Source organism: Pyxicephalus adspersus, chromosome 6 (assembly GCF_032062135.1).
Source record: "Pyxicephalus adspersus chromosome 6, UCB_Pads_2.0, whole genome shotgun sequence".
In the NCBI taxonomy this organism is placed as follows: Eukaryota; Metazoa; Chordata; class Amphibia; order Anura; family Pyxicephalidae; genus Pyxicephalus; species Pyxicephalus adspersus.
The window spans coordinates 87,454,246-87,477,113 of record NC_092863.1 but is presented as its reverse complement, the minus strand read 5'-3'; the positions used below and the strand labels follow the sequence as shown (position 1 = coordinate 87,477,113).

The following is a 22,868-nucleotide window of genomic DNA, read 5'->3' as shown; positions in this document are numbered from 1 at the left end:
CTGCTGGTCTTTTGCTTTTTAAATTTGTTTGCTTTTTGTGGCCCCTTGCCGGGAACGTTTCCACATATAATATGTTCGTTTCATCCAAGTCAAATGAAGTCATGGAATAGATTGTCTTGTAGGACGTAGGGTCGTAGCAAATGAAGTCATTTACCAGTGCCATATGTTTTTTTTTTTCAGTAAACACTCATTAAATCCTTCTCATACCTTTGTTAAAACTAAGAAAGACTCAGATTTGGGTATTAAAAGTGGACCTGTCACTTCCAAAATGAAGCAAAACTGACATAAATACCTAACAGCAGGCTTTTTCTATGTGCTCTAGTAAACCCAGCTGGAGTATTACATGTCGTCATGCATTGTAATATATAGTGCAGTTTGGTACATAGGCTCCTAGGTGTTAAAATTTACATTCTTCACAGTTTCAGAGACTTCCAGAAGAAGCGTTGTTCATTGCCTGTCCTTGAGCATGTCCCTATGGTAGTGTTTGATAGCTAGTAGATTTGTAGCTGATATGGAATTAGAAGTCCCATGGTGCTTGTGTGTATACTACACATCTGTCCATACGTTTGTAGACAACTGACCATTGCGCCTAATATATATATATATATTCGTTATGTTACACACAGGGGGCCCCAAAAACATATTTGTTCCCCATAAAAGTTTTTTTTTACTAAATACCAATAAAATTTTCTTACATGGCCAGTTTAGATGCAAATAGCACTAGACACAATTTTCTTTTAACCGTATGCACGATCATTACTTACAAAAATAAGCAATTCCAAAAGATGATCCATTTCAGATAATAAATTGAGCATTCAGCTTGATTTTCCAGTTTATATATGTTTCTCTTCCTATTTTGCTCACTTCCTTTATGCATTTAATGAATCCTTCAGTGGAGGAGAAGAAAAAAAAGTGACTTGAAGCTAATGAAGAATTGTTGTCTGCGGGTTACCCCCCTCCCCCAGTCTACCCTGATTCTTGTTTCCCCTGTAGTCCTGATCGGAAACAGCTGGCTTTTGTTTAAAAAGCTGTTTTGTGAAAAAAGTCTAAATCTCAAGAAGCAGAGCTGAGGTCATCAGTAAAGCAGGTGCTGAGGAACAGACTGGAATGCAGTGATCGCAGCTTAATAGGAAACGTTCACAGACTCCCATAGCTGTAGACTGTGTACATATAGGGCCAGATGTACCAGAGCATCGGGCCATAGTGCCAGGATTTCTGTCCCTGGAAATGTCCCTGGTTTGGTCAGCCTTAGAAAATACTTCATTGAAATTTAGTTTTTGTGTGCAGAGCTGTAGGCAGGATCCCCATTTAAGTATTGAAGGTAAGAAGAGAAAGCAGGCTTGTTGTGCAAACTTAGATAAAATAACAACAGCATTTTAATTCAAATAGTACACACAAAATACCACACATAATGGGCTTGATTTGAAATGATATTAAACCCAAAATATACCATAATGGTTACAGAACATTGTATCATGTGTCATAGATGGTAAGGTGTACCCGACGCGTTTCGCACATTGGCTTCATCGGGATGTGGAGACATTACATTAAAGTAGTGGAGTAACCAGAAAAGAACGATGAGGTCTAATCCCTTGAAATAAGGGTTGGTGGGTGGCTGACTAATGTTTCCTGATACCTTGCACTCGGGTTTGAAATATGAGAAAATTCCCAAATAAAGTATTTGAAGGGACTAAAGAGGTACTTTTACACATTTAATAAGTATTACTGTTGGGTAGTTGACATACAATGTTGAGGCTAATATACATGGGACCCTCTAGATATATAGGGTTGTATCCTAGAATATTCAGGCTTGACCCACAAGCCTAAGCAGTAAATAGCTGGGAAGAGGAAGGTCCCAATTTGTATGATCCTTTTATCGTTGGTGGACAGTGGGATGGACGGGATGTCTGCAGCCAGTCAAAGGGATCCCCATTTATCCAAATTTTGTGTTGGAGGGAATCTCCAGGCAAAAGTCAGTCTTCAATTCTTTTGAAAAAAAAGGCAGAGGAGAGGCGGTTATAAGGGTTGCCAAATGCAGATGCAAGACTCTCTGCAGCTCAGGTAATAGTCATAAATCTCCTCTTCCACTGCAAGCTCCTGATTAGTACAATCAGATTGAAGCTTGGTATATAATCCAGACATTGGTGCAGAACAGAACGGATGGATGTTCTATATTTCAGAGCTTGCATACAGGACTAACCACATGGATATGCAATTTGGATAGGATGTGCTATTTATTTAGGAGAACAATACACAAAACATCCATATAAAAGGACAGGATATGCTGTGCTTTTAACTATCCCATCTCAGTTTGGTTCGATTTCTGACCGGGCTGTACTGTAAAAGTGAAGTAATTGACCTTTTATCAAGAAATCTCACTGCTGCCAGCTTAGTATCTAACTTTCAATATAAGGTGTCCCTGGGCATTTAGTTTGTAGATGCTGGCCGTCATAATGACTATTCGTGTACTAGCCCATTGCAGCCAGATGGAAGCTGGACATTTTGGAATATTTGCAAATTTTAATGACATATCTATGCCCTGGTTGTACCCTCTGAGTGCCTTGGCTTAATAAGGACTAAACTAATGATTTTGTGGCTTGATTTTCTGATTCAGTCACGTAATTCTGGGTGTGATCTGCCCAGAACAAGAGCTTAATTTGTGAGATTTAGTTGAACCCTTCAATAAAAGATTAGATGTTTTCTAATGATATGAAACATTTACTGAATGTGACATAGGTAAGGTGGATGTTCAGCAGTGATATAAAAACCGAGCCCTGCATATATGATAGCAGAGTGTCTTTCCCAGTTCTTGAGTGGTGAAGCATGAAAGATGATCCACTTGGGAAAGCAAGGTCTTTACTTCAGGCAAAACCATGCATATTGTATTTCAAGGTCACTTCCTCCAGCATGGCGTGGATAGCAATAGTACCAATTACGCTTAAAGGAAATGCATAGCATGGGTTGCCAGCTGGACTAAGAGAACTAGGAAGTTAGAAGTCAAACGTGTGCTGATATGGTACATCAGTGGTGTAGTATTAGTAGCAGAAGAAGAGAGTCTATCAGGTTTATCTATTACTATTCCAGGTTCACGTACAGCTGGCTAAACACACTCCCATCTGATTGTCCCAAATCTTTTTAATTTAATAACGAAGGTATAGTGCAAGAACCGGTTTTATAAAAATTCAAGGGCCCTGAAACCTACACAGGAATTTGTATTGTGCAATGAAATAACAATTTGTTTTTCCAGTTTTAAACATTTAGGTAACATAGGAATGATGCACTTGTATATACAGACTCCTTTCTTATCATCAATCATTTGTAAGATTAGAATCATAAAGAATTAGAACTAAATGTAGTCTTGGACAGAATTTACAGTCTTTAGGAAATGGCAGCCTGTTACTTGTGATACATAGAGTCCGGTGTCCCCTCTTACCCCAGTGCTGTGGCTGGATTTACCCATAAGTAACCAAAGAGAAATACAAACATTATAGTTACCTGTCTAATTTGCAACATATTGTTTTCTCTAACAACACAGGTGCTCTTTAAAGCAGAAGTCAAGCCAAGTCATAGCTTTGGATAGAGTGAAGAAGTATCAGGTTTATTGCTGTCTGTGTTCTTACTTGGGAGGTCCGTCTTTAGCTATGTGTACTGGTAACCATTGCCAGCAGTACTGAAAGAGGAAGGAATCTAAAATGTTACTGGAACAGAAGTAAAAGGAAAATCCTCCAGTAGGGTCGCCTATTCTAGAACCTATTCTATGCCAAATATGGCATTTTTACACTTCCTTCCTGTTTTGTCCTTAGGGACAGAAAGGAATAACATGGACAATATAATTCTAACCTTTCTGAAACACACAACACCAGTACTTCCAGTAGGGACTGCTCCTCGTTTACAATGTGCTTTGTTTTCTTTTCATTTGACAAGCAGCATTGCTGGTGACTTTTAGACAAGCTAGCAAGGTGGCAGTGTCCTCTGCGGGGACATGTGCGGTCACTGCTAATGCTGAGGAATACAGCAGTCTGGAATTTAACACAAGACATAGGCCATACTACAAAAAACATATCTGAGTTGTGGTATTCAAAAGGAAGAATGAGTACCTCGGGGAGGAAAAGCATACAAAAAAGTGTTCCTATCCTATTTATTTATGTATTTGAGAGCTGACAATTACTGGCAGTTCCAGACCGAGTGGGAATGAAAGCAGAAAAAAAGTTATTTTGCTGCTCTGAATGAAAATCTGTTATGGAAGCTGGCCTTTCACATCGCATCAATAACATTCATTGCCAAAGAAAACTTCCTCTGTAAAGCCTCCTGTGTGTTTCACATTGAGCTAAGGAGAAATCATGGATTAGCTCAATTCACTTCCATTAGAAAAGACAGGGAGGTGGAGGGAAAAATGTAAGGTGGAGCCTCTGAAAACAGATTTATACTGTAACTGCAGAGGATCTCCAGGCAAGTCAATCCTCCGTTCTATTGAGGTTATCAGGGTCGCCATGTTCTGCTGCAAGACCCTCTGCAGCTCAGGTAATGTCCATTCATCTACTCTTCCATTGCAGGCTCCTGATTGGTGTAACATGAAATCCAGTGGTAGCTTGGCATATAATCCAAACATTCAAAAACTTCCAGTGGAGTGTTATGGTTTTATTTCTGAAGATAACAAAGAAAGAGAATGGTGTCATTAAAAATGGGGTGAAAGACTTTATCGGTAATAATAATGTAATGATGTATTTAATCAAAATAATGAAAGCCAAACAACTGGATGGTTTATTGCATATCCAGCATACAATAGGTAGCAAAAAAGGGTGTATATTTAGATTGCAACATGTGGCCATAGGGTGCCCTGCACCTGCAATCCAGGCACTGGGGATTAGAAGGGGAGGTGTTAAGGGCATGGAGGAGCAGAGCAGATAAGTGTTAAAATACAATTGCATAGTCCACAGAACACAGGGAAAGCCTGATGTAGAAAAATTTATGTTAAGGAATAATAAAATATACACATGTAGAGGCTCAGCTGATGGACAGTGGGAATTCTGAATATATCCATTAAAATAAATGTGATTTTTTATTATTATTATTATTATTATTATTATTAATAAACAGTATTTATATAGTGCCAACATATTACACAGCGCTGTATAATATAAATAGGGGTTGCAAATGACAGACAAATGTGAACAGTGAGACAGGAGGAGGAGAGGACCCTGCCCAGAAGAGCTTACAATCATATATATATATATATATATATATATATATATATATATATATATATATATATAAACAACTTCAGATTTCAAAAGGGTTGGACTCTTTGTAATCCCTCATTGTAATATTTAGGGTTTGAGATTTGTTAATTGAAACTTCCTGTCTTCCCCACAAATACATTCCAAGCAACTGTCATGGACAATAAATGACCCCCTGGTTTTTTTACATTGTGATGCAAACTCCTATAAGGGGCACTCTGACAGTATATGCAGTATATGGAATTGTATTATAAAACACCACAAAGAAAAAAACAAGTTTAGACTGTGTCTCTTTTCCTTTGCAGTCTTTTGTGGTTTTGTAATAGATTTTTTTTTTCTCTTCGACTTTATTTTAAAGCCTTATGTCTCAATATTTGGGAAAGCTGCTTAGAGATTTTTTTTTCTTTTCCTCTAAAGTGTTGAACTTTTTTTTTCCAGATTTAATGCCACTTTTAATGTCATTTTTTATTAAATCCTTTCTTATTGCTTTTGATCTTATTTATAGCAAAGCCACTTGACATATGGAAACCATTATTGTATAGGATGGAGATGAAAGGATTCATTGCACAGGGAATAATTTAGACCAACAATACCCGTGTACCGTCTGAAAAACCGGCCTGTTTATCCCCCTTAGAACACAGAGGTTTCCTATTTATTAGAGAATTACGCAAACATTCTTTTATTGTAACGTATGAATAAAATTGTGCTTATTGTAACGGTAGAGAGGGAACAGATTTATTCAGAGTGATAAAAGGTTAATTTTGTTAATTCAATAAAGACCATACCATGTTAGTACTTTCCATAGCATCAAGTGTCGCTTTTTCTACAAAAAAGTATTCGCCATTTTGCAAAATTGTCCTGGATTCCCCATTTTCCACAAAATGCCCCTCCAGTCCCGGGCAACACACAAGATCCCATGGCAAGTGACATACAAAGGGTACAGCAGTCCACAAATATCGGCAGCTGTGTACTTTACAGTGCCCACAGAAATCAAATTTATAAAATACTTTCATTTTTCCTAAAACATAGCCCTAATCCTTACCGCTATATAATTATATTAATGTTTTTGTAGCTTCCCTTAGATTTCAGCTACAGCAATCATCTTGTTGTTGTTTCAGATATTTTCCTATTTTAAGCAACCAAGTAAATAGGATTTCAGTAGAAACCAATGCATTTATATCACAGTTATGACCATTTAGTGGATGATCCAGCAAACCTGGAATGAATCTGGTCCATGATTCAAAACATGAAGCAAATAGCAAATAACTTTGAAGAAATCCATTCCAGGTTTGCTGTAACACAACTTCACTGATGAAAGTGTATCTTCTTCCGCCTTGGGGATCTTTAATAAATCAGGCCCAAAAAGTAAGGGAAATTCTATATTTTACAGTTGTGGCTTAACAAGAGGTGAGGGGGTTTATCTTCCAATGGGGACACCTCATTGATCAACAGAAACAATGGGAATTCTCTTTCCTTTTTAGTCTTCCTCTCATTTTCTGCTCACTTCTGCAGTGAGACAAAAAAAAAAGAACTGACAGGATTTAGCTTCCCCTTACTGTATCCAACAAAATAGGTTTTGCCTATATATACACTTTAATTGTATGGTTTGTCATCTGGACCAAGTCATCTGTTTCTTTGAGGCAGGGGTGATACATTAATGTCCTTTGTATTGTAATTTGAGTGATTGGACTCTCCAGAGTAGAAGTCAATGATCCCTGAGGAGCCTCTCCTTTTCTTACTAAACCCCCAAGCCAAAAATGCCAGGTTTGGTAAAGACTAAAAAAAGAAAAAATATTAAAAAGGAAATAAATATCTGCCTTCTCAAAGTCTAAAAACTGTGCCATCCATTAGGAGAGAATAGCCTGCCTAACAAGAAATGGTTAAACAGATAAATTCATGCCACCAAAGCTGCGTACCATTCATAATGGATGGGCTGCCTTAAAACAAAAAACTAACAAAATCAACACACCACAAATGTGTAATCTTGGCCCAAGTACAAAAGTTCCGCCATATTTCCCTATACATAACAAACATTTAGAGGATATAGCTCTCACATTTACTAAAAACTAAAAATGTCTGCTTTAAAAGGTGGTTTAAATAAAAAAGTCAAAAAGTATCCAATCAGTTCGGCATCTTTAAATTGAAAAAAAAAGTTTGTTTTGACAAATAGAAACAACAAAGAATGATACAAAAAAGTGAGCCGTGACGTAGGAGTAAAAATTCTGCAAGCCATCACTCGTCACCCTCCTCTACAGCCGCAACGTACAGACCTTGACTAATATTTTACCTCCTCCGTCTAGATATTGCCGACTTTGGCTGCAAAGAAAAGTTATTTGCTTTTAATTAAAAATTCCTTCTTGATTTTTATCTCGCCAGGTGTTCAGACCTCTAATCTCTCCTATTAGAAATAATTGTTTTCCCAACACTGAAACTTATTAGTGCCACCCTCTACAACTTTTTCTGACGCCGTATATCTCTGCGCATATATCTGCATACTGTATTAATTTTAAGTAGATTACATTGTAACACATACCTCAATTAGTCCTTTAATTAATAACGCAGCTTAAGTTTAACATTTTAAACAGTTCACTTTTTTTTTTTTTTTTTTAATTCTTTGAGTTTTTTTTTTTTATATATCTTTGGTATATTTTGTGTAGATTTGAAAAAGCCCCAGAAAAAGCATCCAGATGGGGGATTAGGATAGAGCAGGCTGGCAGCTGGGAATGAAGCAAATAATCTTAAAAATCAGTGTGATATAAATCCGAACAACAGGAAAAATACTAATTAATCTTTTTTTTCCCCCATGTAAGATGCCTTATACTTGAGCTTTTCACAATGTACACAAAGCTCGTTACAAGGACTGCTTAGGGGCTCTGCGGCCAAAGCAACGTTTGGGTTTTCAGTTGCTAGCTGCACAATTTCTATTGTAATATGAGTGACCAGCTATGGCTACAGATCTGATTAAGCATGTTCTGCTTATCCAGTCATTTTCATATGACATCCATTATTCAAAATGTGGCCATTTGCTGGTTTTTAGCTCAATGACCTCCTGCCAATTGTTTGCCCTGTGAGGTGCCTGCATCCATCGCTTACAAAATGCTGCCCATTTTCTGCTGTGTGCCGCCATCTCATCTGCAAGGTTGGAGTTCTCATAGATGTCTGTCAATTGATGTTGCAATGGGATCCAATACATGTGCAGTGAAAAGCACATTTATGGGGTAGGGTATTGTAGGGTAAAGACTGAATAAGGCAAAAAGGCTGCAATGATTTTAGGTGGCACCAGAGGCATTCAAAACTTCTGGAAGTTTCAATTTCACAAATTGGTAGCCGCTGTAGCCCAGAACACAACATATTCTGACAATGCATGATCGACGATTGTGTTTTTGTATCTTTTCTCTAATGCGGTTAATTAAGTCAACTATGCGCACAGAGTTTCTTATAAAAAAAATGCACACTCTCAACTGAGACATTAGTCTTTTTATAGGCAAAGCAGGGCCAGTGAGGAAATCTAACCTAGTCAGGGGAAAATAGACAAAATAAGGGAAACCATTAAATTAGTGAAAAGCTTCAACACAGAAGCCACCACAGTTTCCAGGGACTGGAGGTGATGTCATCTTCCTCAGTTTTGACTTGCCAGGGAATATTTACATTAACGTTTACTGGAATATATTTACTGGGTGGATTCTGGCAGGAATGTTGACCTGCAGGATTGAGAAAAGGGCAGCTGATGAAAGACAATAAACATCTTTTTAAAGCAAAGCTGTCACCTACACACAACAGCAATCTACAGCTACAAGGTTCGAATAAAGGACCACAAACATTAGGTGACTAGAAAACAATTTTAATGAAGTTGATGAATAAAAATGGCTTTAGAATTTATTAGGATTTGGATGGTGGTAGAATAAGTTCACATATTTTCAAATATGCTGTGACTTTTGTCCATTAGAATGTCACCTTCATGGTAGAACATCAGTAAAATGTAAAGATCTCAGAACTGTGTAAGAATGAGTGCATTTATATGCATTGTTAAAATGTTTTTGGTAACTCTATCACATTTAATTTGTATTTTTGCCAATGCTTACTGGGGGGCAGCCTTCTGTTCTAAGTATAGGTATATCAGACTCCCCTAGGGGATTGGACCCTAGGTAAAGCAGAAAAGTGCATATCTCCATCTAGTGGCCATACCCTATATCTGCTGCACAATCCTAGTTTAGTTTACTGACCTGTGAAGGTAAAATCTCTCTCTACAGATCTAAAATTTGGTATTTTATTGGGATAATCCCACCTTTTTTAATTTATAAAAGCACAGCTACACTGGGGTTGTTCTTTCTTTTCTAATCCCATTTTGTGGCCTATCACTCCTATGACAGTACAGATTTGTCTTGCATAGTAAGCAGGATTTATTCATAATCACACTACATGGTTGTGTTTCATTTTGCTTATATGATAAATTAAATAGTCTTCTTTAAGTTGTTAATTCTAGTAACACATCACAGCCAATTAGAATAAATCTTGTTCTAGTTTTCAGCAAAGTGAGTTAGTTTGACAATGAAAAAATGGGAATTGAATAAGGCGCTGCGTGCTATAGGTATTGTATCGTGTTCACTATAGATGGCAAAAGCAAGTGCAAATGTAGGCGATATTTATCATTGGATAACTGATATATATTTTGCTGTCCAAGCTGTGGAAAACACTTAGAGCCCATTTATAGCAAAGCCAATAATGCTGTCTTTTATCCGATGGACACTGCAGTGATTACTACACACCGCAGCAAGCATCCTTTATTGCCAATAAATTACATACTCAGGCAACATTGTTAATGGTAGATTTTTAAGTTATTACAAATCTTTTTTTTTTTTTCTCTCTACCTCAAATGCCACATGAGACAGTAGCTGCCACAAACAGCGGATTAGACAGCATTATGGTAAAGATGGCAGTCCTGAGGATTTCATCCCTTGAAACGCAATTCGAATGCCAAACTGGAAATTCCTGCAGGATTTCGGAAAGCAATGGGGGAATTGAGAAGCCCACAATTAAGCATATGGGCATTAGGATAATTGTCAGATCTGTTGGCGGACATGATAGAAGACAGATTGGTATGAATCAGTGCGCTCCACTGCAGCACCCAGGGAGACAATTTGACGTTTTACCTGCCTGACTTATTCTTCCATATTTGTCACTAAATGTGCAACACCGCGTCTCACCGAGTGTTAAGTGCTGTTTTGTGTTTCTGGGGACATGAAAGTCAGGTGGCGCAAGAGCTCCCTCTAGTGCATTTTTAGGAAAAACTGCAAAGATGTCACCTTTTTGTGGTTCATTTTTAAACTTTTCCAACATAGAAAAGGATAATGTCATCTTCCAACCTGCAAATGCACTAACTCATTATGACCTTCATTTTCTGTTGTTTTTAGAACTGTAAAGTTAGGCTTTGCAACATTAAAATGTAGATGACCACTGCTAATAAATAACCACCTATAGAAATGGTAGGGACACAAAAACTGGGAGTTTTTATCTGCATTGAACAGTTCTGGGTGTCTGTTGTACCTTTGAGAAGTTAAAGTTTGATCTTAGACATCTAGGCTTTGGCATCTAAGCCTCTTTTAGGGACTGCACTTATCAGATGATTCTGTTTTAGCTTCAAATATATTTGTATGTGTGCAAAAACCTACCTAATGTTGAAAATGTTTAATCAGGTCTTTTGAAGCTCCCTGGATAGATTGAGTCTTTGTAGTTTCAAAAACATACCCATCATCTGTACAAAGCAAGTCAAGCAACTCACATAGCTCAGTGTTAAACCCAGATTTTTTTTTTAAGCCGGGTGGGAAGAAGTTCGGTTTGCAGTCCCTGTATTGTGCCCAACTCTTTAGTAACCACCAAAAAACAGCTGGGTGGTTAATGATACGTGTGGGGTGGTGCACCCGGCTAAAAGGGGCTGTGGAGTACACTGTAGTTTAAGACCAGCTTGTTGGGTTGTGTGATACCCCAATAGCTGTGCATTTTGGTGACTGCTAGGTATTTACTGACACAGAAAATGTTATTGACTACAGCTACAGCCATCTAATTTCTACATTGTTAAATAGGCCTGTATTTGTTTGGAGAGAACCATAAGACATGCATAAATTATAGCATAATATAAAGAATTTAACATGGCATGATAATGTTGAGCACTGGTAAAATATTTCTGTCATGGAACCAGTTAACTAACTAAGGTGTTTTTCTTTCTTTCTTAGGTGGGTTCACATAGGGAGGACAGTCTACGAGGAAGTCACTCACTTGTGCCAAACCAGGTATCCGTTCCACAATTGCCTGTCCAGTCAGCTACATCTCCAGACCTAAATCCACCTCAAGACCCATATCGTGGTAAGAACTATAATAGGAATACCATGTATATACATGTATATTCAGAGCAGAACTTTCTGCAAATGTACCATTCATATAGAACTTGAATATTGAATCTGTTACCCGAAAAATCTTCAGATATCTTGACGATTGTGCCAATTAAGTGCTGTGCCAAAAATATCTAGAATAACATTTAAATATTGATTGGTGTTCTCCCTCACAGCTGTGCTTACATTTTTTTATAACATTGTTTATTGAGATTGCATAGGCAAAAATTTAAAAATATACTCTCGATATAGCCAAGGCTAAAAATAAAAGACCAGAAATGTGTGTTTAGAATATACCAATTACCAATTTGTGGGTCTTGTGCATTATAGGTAGAGGGAGCAAAAACCTCCAAGAAAAAAAAACAAATTTGCTACAGATAAATAACTAAAATAACCTTGTTAACTTCCCCATACTTTTCCTATATTACGGAGGTGAGGGTGTTCTGATGTTTGGCAGTAGAGAACTTTGAAAAGCTGGTACTAAATGCTTTTTTTTTTACTTTGTCCAGAAATATCATTTATTTTTCATATGACTGACATTTTACACTATAGTTCTTCCATATTTTTTTATTTAATTAAATATAGAGATTTGTAGATTGGATTAGATATGGGAGATGTCAGCAGAATTGTCATCTCTCTTATAATAATTGTTGAGAAAGGATACCATGCACGAGTGAGTCAGCTGACCCCTGGACTTGTGTAGTGAGAAATAGCATAAAAGCACAACCATTATGTTTTTGATTGAAAAGATTGTATATTCCTGTTAAAGAGACGAAAACCAGCAATATAAAAAAAAGAACACTTGACAGGCTGTAGTGAGCAATGAGTAGACTTTTCTTCTCTTATATAAATCAGGCCGTTGCAATTTTCAGTATTCCACCCTGTGCGCTACAAGCAGACTTTACAGTTGAAATTGAATTTTAGGCATAAATATTAATTTCTATGTTTGCACACAGGCCTCTCAGCTGGTCTGTCGGGACAGAACGTGTCTCCGGGTAGCTCCGAGATCAAATCAGAAGACGAAGGAGATGAAAACCTTCAAGACTCCAAATCATCCGATGACAAGAAATTAGACGACGACAAGAAGGATATCAAATCAATAACGAGGTCAAGATCTAGGTAACAGTACAAGAAAGTGTCGCTTCATTTAATTCCTTGACCGGATTTCAATGAAGTGAACAGAAAAGATTATGAAGATACCCCGCACTGTTCCACATGGCCAGAGGGAAACTGTCAACCAATGGCCAGAAGGAAACTCCAGGGCCTCAATAACTGTTCAGAAATGTATTCTCAAATAATCACATCATGAAGTAGAGTGACATCTAGACTATATGGTGTTCTCTCCACTTTCCAAAAAAGGCTCTTGGTTTGTGTTTGCTCATATAAAGGGACAGTAAATCTGGCCATACGTTATGGACGTCAGTAGTGCATTTGTGATATACCTATCCAATTATATTTTTTCCCCAGAATGCTGTATAGACATACACAAACTGTACGTTGATACAGTTCCTAATGCTCCTAACCATGAATTATTTGGTCATTCACTTTTTCTATTTATATTTAACATAAGCCAAAATATTTTTTTTCTGTTTTGGCTAGGGAAGGAAATTTGGAATTTTGGAAGATTATCACTTGCTTCCTGTCCCCAAATTAGGTATTAGGAAATGTCTCCAAATTAGGAGTCAGTTGTCACTAAAACTGCCACAACCCATCACCTTCTGTCCGATTGATGACTGTAATGTTTCCGATTTCTCATTACTTTTTGTTCTACTAACCAGAACCAAAAGAAATAGTGTATCACTGTGCAGCACAGACAAAGACCGTTATAAAAACCTGATGGGTTATCCAAAACTAAGGAAATGTTTTGGTTTTGGACATAACAAACCAGATTACTGTTTTTTTAAGGAGTTCATATAATACAACCTCAACATTTCTGAACAGATACTGTATAAGCACTTTGACCCTAGCGAGGTACTTCTTCATAATCTGTAGGATGGGAGTAGGTAGTCAAATGATTCTTCTTATTCAGGTTAGAACATTACTCCCAATTTGAGTGTTTTATTGTCTTGTAATGTATTTTGACATGTTTTGCTGATAAAATTGATCTTAGAAAAAAATATTTAAAATGTATTTTAACAAAGCATACTTTGATATCCTAAAATTTTACCTGGAGAAAATGTTTGGTGTAACTCATTTACCATGTTTCACAATTATAACTTTGCAGATTGATAGATTCCCACTCCCCTGTTATGAGGTATTAAAACTAACATTCTGTAAAATGGCTGCAAAGCCTGCATATGCACCAATCAAATATGGCTGCTCCTATACATAACACTTGGGTACATAGTGCCAATAGGGACAAATAAATGAAATGAAAAAGGTCTCCGGGGAATTGTTATATACACAGCAGACCTGTGTGTGAACACCCCACTTAAGTTCTTTAAAGCAAACACATTGCCTGTGCTGAACCACAAAACAAGTGCAAGCCCAGAAAACACAACCCTTATTGTGGAGGAACATTTATTGTTTATGGACCAACATGGCTATTATTTGAATTGTGTTTCCTAGGTCAGTCATTATATTGAAATGTTGTTGGAGACAGTAGTACACATCCAGCCTGGTTCTGCCTCCTCTACCAGGTTCTGGTAGCAACAACAGAATATTCTAAGTGTCTGATTTAGGGATTTAGCTAATTTGCACATAATACTGAATATTTAACATTTTTGACTAGCATTATTTTTTTTCTGTTATGTAGCTATCTTTGTATGTTTTATGATATATTGCTTTGTGTTTGTAAGAGTTTTTATTTAAACATCTCTATTATTTCTCAGCAATAACGATGATGAGGATCTAACCCCTGAGCAGAAGGCAGAGCGAGAGAAGGAAAGAAGAATGGCCAATAATGCTCGTGAGCGTCTCCGTGTCCGTGACATCAATGAAGCATTCAAGGAACTGGGTAGGATGGTGCAACTTCATCTGAAGAGCGACAAACCCCAGACCAAGCTTCTGATACTGCATCAGGCTGTGGCTGTCATCCTTAGCTTGGAACAACAAGTTAGAGGTGAGCAGAGATGAGCACAATGTTTGTTTTACCAAACTGTATGTTTCACATATAAGCCTAAACATATGACAGTACATAGTACCAGATCATACTCTTAGTCTTACACTTTCTCATGGGATAAAAGTAATTTATGTAAACCTGTCACGCACATCCAAGAACCCAGCAAGAACACAACATTAGTCTGCATTACATCTGCTACACAGTACATTTGTATTTCTTGCGTTCACTATTTTACGCACTGTATACACCTGACAAATAACCTTGTGGAGCATGTCAAGTTAAGACCGAAAAGGATATATGTCTTACACACTTTACAGAATTCTGTGTGTAATCCAAAATAACAAGAGAGTCAGCATAATGAAAAATGAGCAGAAAGCAGTTCTTTGGCATTATCATTGTCCCCATTTGTATCCCCCAGCACAGCCTGTATTGGTCCATTTATGGCTCACTATAAGCAGAAGCCAAGCTGAGACCTTCGTGGGACATGAACAAATATAATTTATGTATTTAGAAACTTCATGTATCTAATTCTGTATACCTCACCGATATCCATATATGGTATTTTCCTAGACTGTATTCTTCTATATCCATAGGTCAGTCACCCATCTGTCTTCCAAAAAATAAATATCAAGTTTAAAGCAAACATTTTAACATCCTTTTTTGTTTGTATATGTATGTTTATATATTTTTCCTGTCGACTTAGCAGTGTTTTGCTATATTATGCTTTGCAGAAAGGAACCTAAACCCTAAAGCAGCGTGTCTGAAAAGGAGGGAAGAAGAGAAAGTTTCAGCAGACCCTTCGCCTCTATCTCTTTCAGGCCCCCATGGCGGAATGGGGGATGCATCAAATCATTTGGGACAGATGTAAAAAAAAAAAAATAAAGGTGAGTGTTTTTTTTTTTTTTAAGGAGAGTTTGGTGCTGTTTATTTATTATATTTAAGGCTAAAATATTATTTTTATACATTTAAAAAAGTTTTGTGTCCATGGAAAACTAAAATATTGCATATTAATATATACTATTTCCAAATACCAGGCATAGCTGTAGTCACATTTTTCAGCTTTTGGGAGTTTTAGTGGGGTAGAGTTAGAACATCTGTGTCCCCACTGGAAGAACCTTTTTTACTTCTTGTTGTGTAACCAGGATAGGAAATTAGGGTAAATCATTCCTAATGGGGAAAGATGGAGAAGATGCATTGCCCATTAAAGTTGGCAGAGGAGATTTCCTCCCACCTTTTCTTCATTGTTTGTAGCGGAAATGAGAGGAAATCTTACAAATGAGGACAGAAACGGCAATCAAAAAGACATTTTTAGTTTACATTTAAAAAAAAAGTTCAGTCCTTTTTTTTCCTGACACCTGGTGTTGTATGGTGACTCAGGGTGTTGCTGGAACTTTGATGAAGAAGTAGAAGAAATCTCTCCAACAGGGAATCTTTGCATTTTCCACTTGATACCCCATTCAGTTAGAGAGCCTTTGAGAGCATGCACATTGGACAGAGTAATAGTTCATGTGCAATGTTTTGCCTCCAATTTTTGCACAAGTTTTTTTTTTTAAACACACTGAAGCCATTCACAATTAAGACTTTTAAGTAAAATATTCAGTGGACCTTAACTTGAGCTCATGATCTGTCTGTCATTCTATATTTATGGCCAGCTTTGAAGCCAGAAAATTGTGTTATTTCTTTATCCTGATCATTGACTAAAACTACTTGAGGTCAGTGTAAATTTACAAAAAGAAATTTCAAAAAGAAAGCTTTCTTCTTCTTCTCCATAAAAGCTTATTTTCTACCTTTTTTTATTTGAATTTAGTTCTGATTTAATGTTTTTTGTGTTCCTTGTAAATTTGCATTTTGTCTAACTCTTTTCTTCTTTTCTGTTCTTTTTTCAGGTCCAGTATTTTCCATTTTTTCCCCCTTTTGCATTTTTTTTTCATTTAGGCAGGACGCCATTTCCTTAACAGCTGTATTATCTTAATCCCAGATAAACATTTCTCCCCTGACCCTTTTTGTAAAATAAGACAAGTCTGAGTAGATATATGCATTACAGACGCAAGAACATTCCCAGCACAAGAATCAGCGCAAATGTGAAGGAGGACTCCTAACATGTTTTAGAAAATGACCCGAGCAGAATGTCCCAGGTAGCTGCTACACAACCTGGACAGTGAATGGCAATCTTCTCCACACCGTGGAAAAATGCATTTGTGCCTAAACTTCTTTTGGAAAAAAAATATAATGTAATTTGTAAGTCTAAAAAAAAAATTAATTAAAAAAAAAACATTGTATACTTGCAATAATAAAAAAGTGTACTTCTGGGGGGCAGAAAAAAAAGTTCTCGCCGTTAAATTCCAGTAGAGTATTTTCTCGAGAAAGAAAAAAAAAGCACGGGAGGTTTTGCTGCCCAGACACTTAAACAAAACCAGCAAATGACCGATAAAAATTAAGCGTTGATATTAGCCATTCCTTAGGGTAGGAGGAACAGATGGATCTAATAGACCTATGACAAATATATAAATATATATATATAAATATATATGAAAATGTAGTGCATATGGTAAACTTTTGGTTCATTTGTTTAAAAACTGTTTTTGCTTCTGTATAAATAATAATGATGAATAACTTTTTTAAAAAAAGAGACTTTACTGTAAATAGGTTTGTGTGTGTCTTGATTTTTTTTTGTTCTTTTTTTGTTTTGTTTTTTGTTCTTGCGACTTGTCTTGTGAACTCTGTAGGGATGCAGGAGATGCAGGTGATGCAGGATTATATGCTGAGCCTATAGTTGCTTCCCAGTTAACAGAGTTGTAATTCCAGTCTTTGGGAGCGCAGGTCTTAGGTCACACCATGTACATAGTTTTCTGGTCAGCCTAAACGTGGCATCACAAGTTTATGCCATTATGTAAAAGCTGCACATTTGAGTCTATTCTGGGATTTTTTCATAGGTACAAGGTTAGAATGCTACAAAATGTTACCACTGTGCCTTTCAATGTTTATATCATCATTAAGAAAAGAAAAAAAAAAATAAAAAAAAAAAACTAAAAAAGAAAAAAAACGTAAGTGGCTGTGATATAGCTAACCAATTTATAAGTGTTAACTACATATGTAGCTAAAGCGGTATGCAACAAGACTTTTTTCTGATAACGCGGTCGGAATTATTTGATAAACGCCAGGCAGGAGAACCGCACAGCTTTTCTCCAATCGTTGCCATTTTGATAAATTGGCAGTGTTAATTTGAAGACAATGTATCAACCGACCTGATGAGCATCATCTAGCACTTTCTTGAGTGTGGCAACAAATGTTTTCTTGGGCCAGTATGAATGTGGGTTAATTTTTGACAACTTTGTGTCACTTTCCACCCCCAACAATCCCCCCAAGAAAATAAAAAACTTCATAAAAGCTTGCTTGTACTGACCCAGTTACAAACTGCTAAGTCTTTGACTGCAGTATAGATTATGTGTGGTCCTTACCATCAATTAATCTTTCTTATTTTTCCAGTCACACAAACTTGGCATGTACTAAATATCATTTTGGTAGGATGATCAACACTTTGCCCTGTGAAAATGCCATAAAAACGGTCTAGATGTCCATCTGTCCTCCAGCTATATACATTCAGAAATGACAATTGCATTTGTAAATTTTATGCAACAAATGACAAACGTATTATTATTTTGGAATCGTGTATGTAAAATTTATATTTTTACATGTAGACTCTTGTTATTATGTGTTTTAATATGTTGTATTGGCATTTTTTTTAAATCTGTGTGGTTGAAAACAAAATCTTTGAAATCAAACTTTAAAAAAAAACTGCGAAAATATGAATTTTGTGTTTGTTTCCAGGATCATAAAAGACAACTGACAGCTGCCCTTGTTATCACTTCCATATCCTTCACCTGTATGATGAAAAACTGTAAATATGTTCAATGTGGAAAAATGATAAAATGATGTCCTTGGAATATACTTTTTGTTTTTGTAAATGTGGAGGTGGATTAAGATTGGTCTTAAATTGTAAAGGAGTTTGTTTCCATTCCTGTGTGCAGTTAAAAGCCTACATATCACCAATTTTCTCTTTGCCTATGCTATTATTAAAAGGGAAAATTGTATGTATTTTTAGTGAGTACATATTCTGAGCTTTTGCAGTGTTTACTTTAAAGTCATATTGAAGTGACTTTTTCACATTTTTAAATGCTTGCTCTTCCATATTTTTATTCTTGTATAAAATATAAAGATTGTAGATTAGCCACTAGAGGGAGCTCTTTTTTCTGCGATCACTCACACTTAACTGTGTAACAACTGTTGAGATATCTGCCACAAGGGGAGTGCATTATTTTTGTGGGTCAGGAGACACATAAACTTGCAAAAAGCAGGTGTAGCACTGCAAAGCAGAAAGCAGAGCCTGTGTATGTGGTAAGCAAATATGGCTGCCTTTTGTACATATCATATCACATATCATTACAAATTCTGCATAGAAACAGTTTTTGGAACGTTCACTGACAAGTTAGTTTACATCAAGCTGATCATTAATAATTATTAAAATTCAGCAAAATAATTCACATATCTTTATCTATTCTTACTTATGATTTTTACATCTTATAAGGTTGTACCAGAAGTTATCACAAACGTTGTTACAGATTCCCAATTTTCTTTTTCTTTTGTATGATAGTTTGAGTTTATTTTACAGTTTAGTTTACTTTTTAATGCTTGATACTGACAAGAAAATGACAGCATGAAAGTAAGTTTGGCGTGAGAAGATAAAATATTTGTGCACCTAAACAACACAATTTTCAATCTGAACATATAAGGCTGAATATTTTCTAATATAAAACTTATTATAATGAATCTTTTAATATTGAACCCATTACTGTCTGTATAGTGAGTTGCCTGAATTGTAATTGCACATATGTACACATAAAGTGCAGCAGTGTTAATTATATATATATATATATATATATATATATATATTTATATATATAAAATTTTTGCCATTTTAACGTGATCATGTTTAAGCTTCAGGTACACACGCTTCTCAAAAAAACAGTAACTACAAGGAAATCATACTGACTTAATGTAACTATAAATAACCAAGGCAGCTGTATTGCACACAGAAACATTTTAATTACAATGCAAACCATCAACCAGTGACACCTGTCCCCTCGGGATTGTTGTAGATCCTCAAAAACTGATAGCCTGGGACATCAGTTTTATGCACATTACTCTTTAATGAAAAAAAAAAGTCCACAATATAGCTGCCACCTCAGATTTCAGGCCACGGTAAGACGGTGTAAACGATCCACCTCCACATTGGTCAATTACGGCTTAACATAACGCGTTATGTCCATAAAATTTGCAATTGTCTTTGGCGTAGACGCAAGGAACACTAATATGAAAAAAACTGTTAATCCAACCAGCAATGTAACGTGTTCTGGTACAGTCTTCCGATCTCATTTCTTTCTTTTTTCTTTTTGAACGGTGAAAAAAATATGACGGATCAAAGGGGTGCAATGTTTTTATATTTGACATGCTGAGTTAATATGATCTGCATAATCAGCACCACATGGTATTGGCCAAACAGAATCCCATGAAGCATCAGAACAAAGAAGCACAAACGAAAGTGAAACAAAACTGGAACAAAATGTACCAAGGTCGAAAACTGATGCAGAAAAATTATTTTACATATACTTTAAGGACTAGAAATTGATGCATCTTTGTGCAGTGCTGGGTCGTCCATATTCATTTCAAGTATTATAGACATATGTAATGGTGAAAATATATGAACTGTGGCCTTTTATTCATTATTTCTTGTAATGCAATTAAGTGACAATAATAAGGATAAAAAGCTGAGATTCACCAAGTATCAGTGCCTGGCTTTTATGATAAAGCTTCTTTTGTCTAGTGCTCTTTTTGCTATACAAATAGACTGTAGTATTCCCTAATGCATAAAAATAAAATAAAAAGTATATTTGGCTTTTCACAGGATCATTTTTTTTTTATTTTAACAATGAATAACCCAGGATAATATTTCCAACATCAGAACTGTCTGATTTTGAATTTTCTCTGTACATTTTGGAATCATCAACTCAAAATTTTTATTTCATTTTACTATTTATAAGTTGTTCTTTTCATCTTATGTTACAAAGATGAAAGTGTAAGGTGGTTCCTTTTTTTTTTGGACTTTTTAGGATTTTTTTTTTTAATTTGGTCGCACAGGGGGCATTCTGTTTGCGACTGAACTCGTGGAAAAAAAAGTTTAAAAAAATTATAAAATAGGGGAAAAAAAGCAAATGAAAAAAATAACAGTTACACCTTGTTCTCAATGTGTGGCTGAGTGCCTCGACTTTTTCATGTTTTTGGTGTGGTTCTGATTTGTAGAAGTGTCCAAACAGGTTGTGTGCTGGAGTTCCTTTAAGAAAAAATGCACAGCTTAGTATAGGCCATTTCCTGTCTCTCAACAGTAGTTATTCAATGCAGCCATGTACATAACCGTTATGTAGCAATAAATGTGCCATTTTTATAAACTGCTTGATGTGTGCGTGATTTTTCAGTTCTTTTTTATATTTTGTTTTCTAAAGCATCTTTACCTTTGTATACAAACAGGTGAAAGTTGTTGTCTTTCTAAGCAAGTCAATGGAAATGCAAAAAGCAGCTTGAAGCAAGTTGATGCAGCTTAGAAGATGAACTCTGGGTCAAATTAATGTCAGTGAATTTTGAATACTCTGGTAATGTCTGACGGTTAGGAAAAATGCTGTTTGTAAAATGTTAAGGTAACATGATGGGTTGAATTGTTTTTCAGTTTTCAATGCTGCTTGGAGTCAGAAGCATAGCTATCACAGGAGCAGCCACTACAGGGGACCCAGTTTTGGGGAGCCCAAGATTCTTACATCTCTGGTCCTGCCCATGCAGGTTAACGTGGCATGTTAAAAGTGTATTATCTCTTCCATGGCTTTAGGTCCTCCTCTTCCATTCAACCACCCACTGTCACTCTCCTGGTTTCATTGGCAGCACTTGCATGTTGCATATATTATGAAAAGGGGAAAAGTTTTCATACTGGTTGTACTTGTTATTAGTTGTGGGCAGGCTTTTATGGTGGCCCAGCTTGAAATAGAGATGTGGAGAGGTTGTTGTGACTTGGTTGCACCGCTATGGGGGAAGGAGGGTCATAGTTGCTTCACTTGTATGTGACTCCTGATTGGAGGAGTCCCCAGATGATTTATAATTACACCCTTTATCAGGATGTACCGGGAAGTTAAATTGCACTGCTAGCTGAAATAATAATAAACCCCAGCTAGAGATGTGTAGTTATCGCAAGCTAAGTGCAACATTAATACAAATGTGGCAGCTCAGACGAGAGAACAAAACCAAATGAACTCAGATCCAGGTTAGCCAATTTACCTATACACTCCATTTGAACTTATACAGCTGTATTTGACCTGCTTTACTTTGCAGTTCAAACACACCTAATAAAGGACATGCTACATCCAAAGAAAAATAGGTCAAGCAGCCCCTGATGTTCCATGGGTAATGCACAAATAAAATCGGGGGAACTTTGCTGACCTGTTGTTGATGTGCAGGAAAACGATGACCTTATGATATAGCCTGAGATACCAGTATCCAGTGTTTTCATAGTTTTGCTATGTCTGTTCCCCCCATTTCTTCACCAAACAGTCGGAACATTGTTATAAAACACAATAACAGGCAGAATTGCACAAACCATCATCATTTTAATCTGTTCTAAAGTTAGCAATCTGAGTTCTCGGAATGAGAAAAGAAGTTTCATAAAGATAGGGATGGCATTAATTTGCCTGCTTGGTTGAAACGGCAGCATGTTGTCCTCTTATAACAGCCCACAAATATCCCCATAAACTGCTGGAATTTGAGAGACTTTTCAATCTGAGATAAGCTTAAAGACTTGCTAATCCATAGAATCTCTACAAATGCTGTGTATTTGTCTGAAGCTCGGAAGTCTACAAGCTGTTGAAACTCTGCTGCAAAGTAAAGATTCTAAATCTCTCATGAGAAAGGAAACTGCACATTCTATTCAGAGAAAACACAGATCAGCCAATTGACGTTACCTGCTGCTCACCTGTGTTTTACGTACGGCGAGGGGGGCAAACTGCTACAATAAAGTGCAGGCAGCAGCACTCTAAACCCTCCTACTATGGCTGAACCTTAGGCCACTCTGGCAGGCAAAGCTCCAAC

General features: G+C 36.6%; 1 protein-coding gene across 21 annotated transcripts in view; it reads left to right on the top strand.

The window, feature by feature from the left end:
• TCF4 (transcription factor 4) overlaps nucleotides 1-21,187 on the top strand; it is a 276,489-nt gene extending 255,302 nt beyond the window's left edge. For 14 of the 21 annotated variants that reach the window (XM_072416499.1, XM_072416502.1, XM_072416495.1 and 11 more), the window contains 5 exons: nucleotides 11,468-11,597; nucleotides 12,580-12,742; nucleotides 14,455-14,684; nucleotides 15,416-15,568; nucleotides 16,571-21,187. In XM_072416499.1, coding sequence (XP_072272600.1) covers nucleotides 11,468-11,597; nucleotides 12,580-12,742; nucleotides 14,455-14,684; nucleotides 15,416-15,552 — 660 coding nt within the window. In that variant the 3' untranslated portion in view covers nucleotides 15,553-15,568; nucleotides 16,571-21,187. The remainder of the gene's footprint in view (nucleotides 1-11,467; nucleotides 11,598-12,579; nucleotides 12,743-14,454; nucleotides 14,685-15,415; nucleotides 15,569-16,570) is intronic. The other 7 variants (XM_072416497.1, XM_072416489.1, XM_072416496.1 and 4 more) reach the window with 1 other exon arrangement.
• Nucleotides 21,188-22,868: the final 1,681 nt, after the last annotated feature.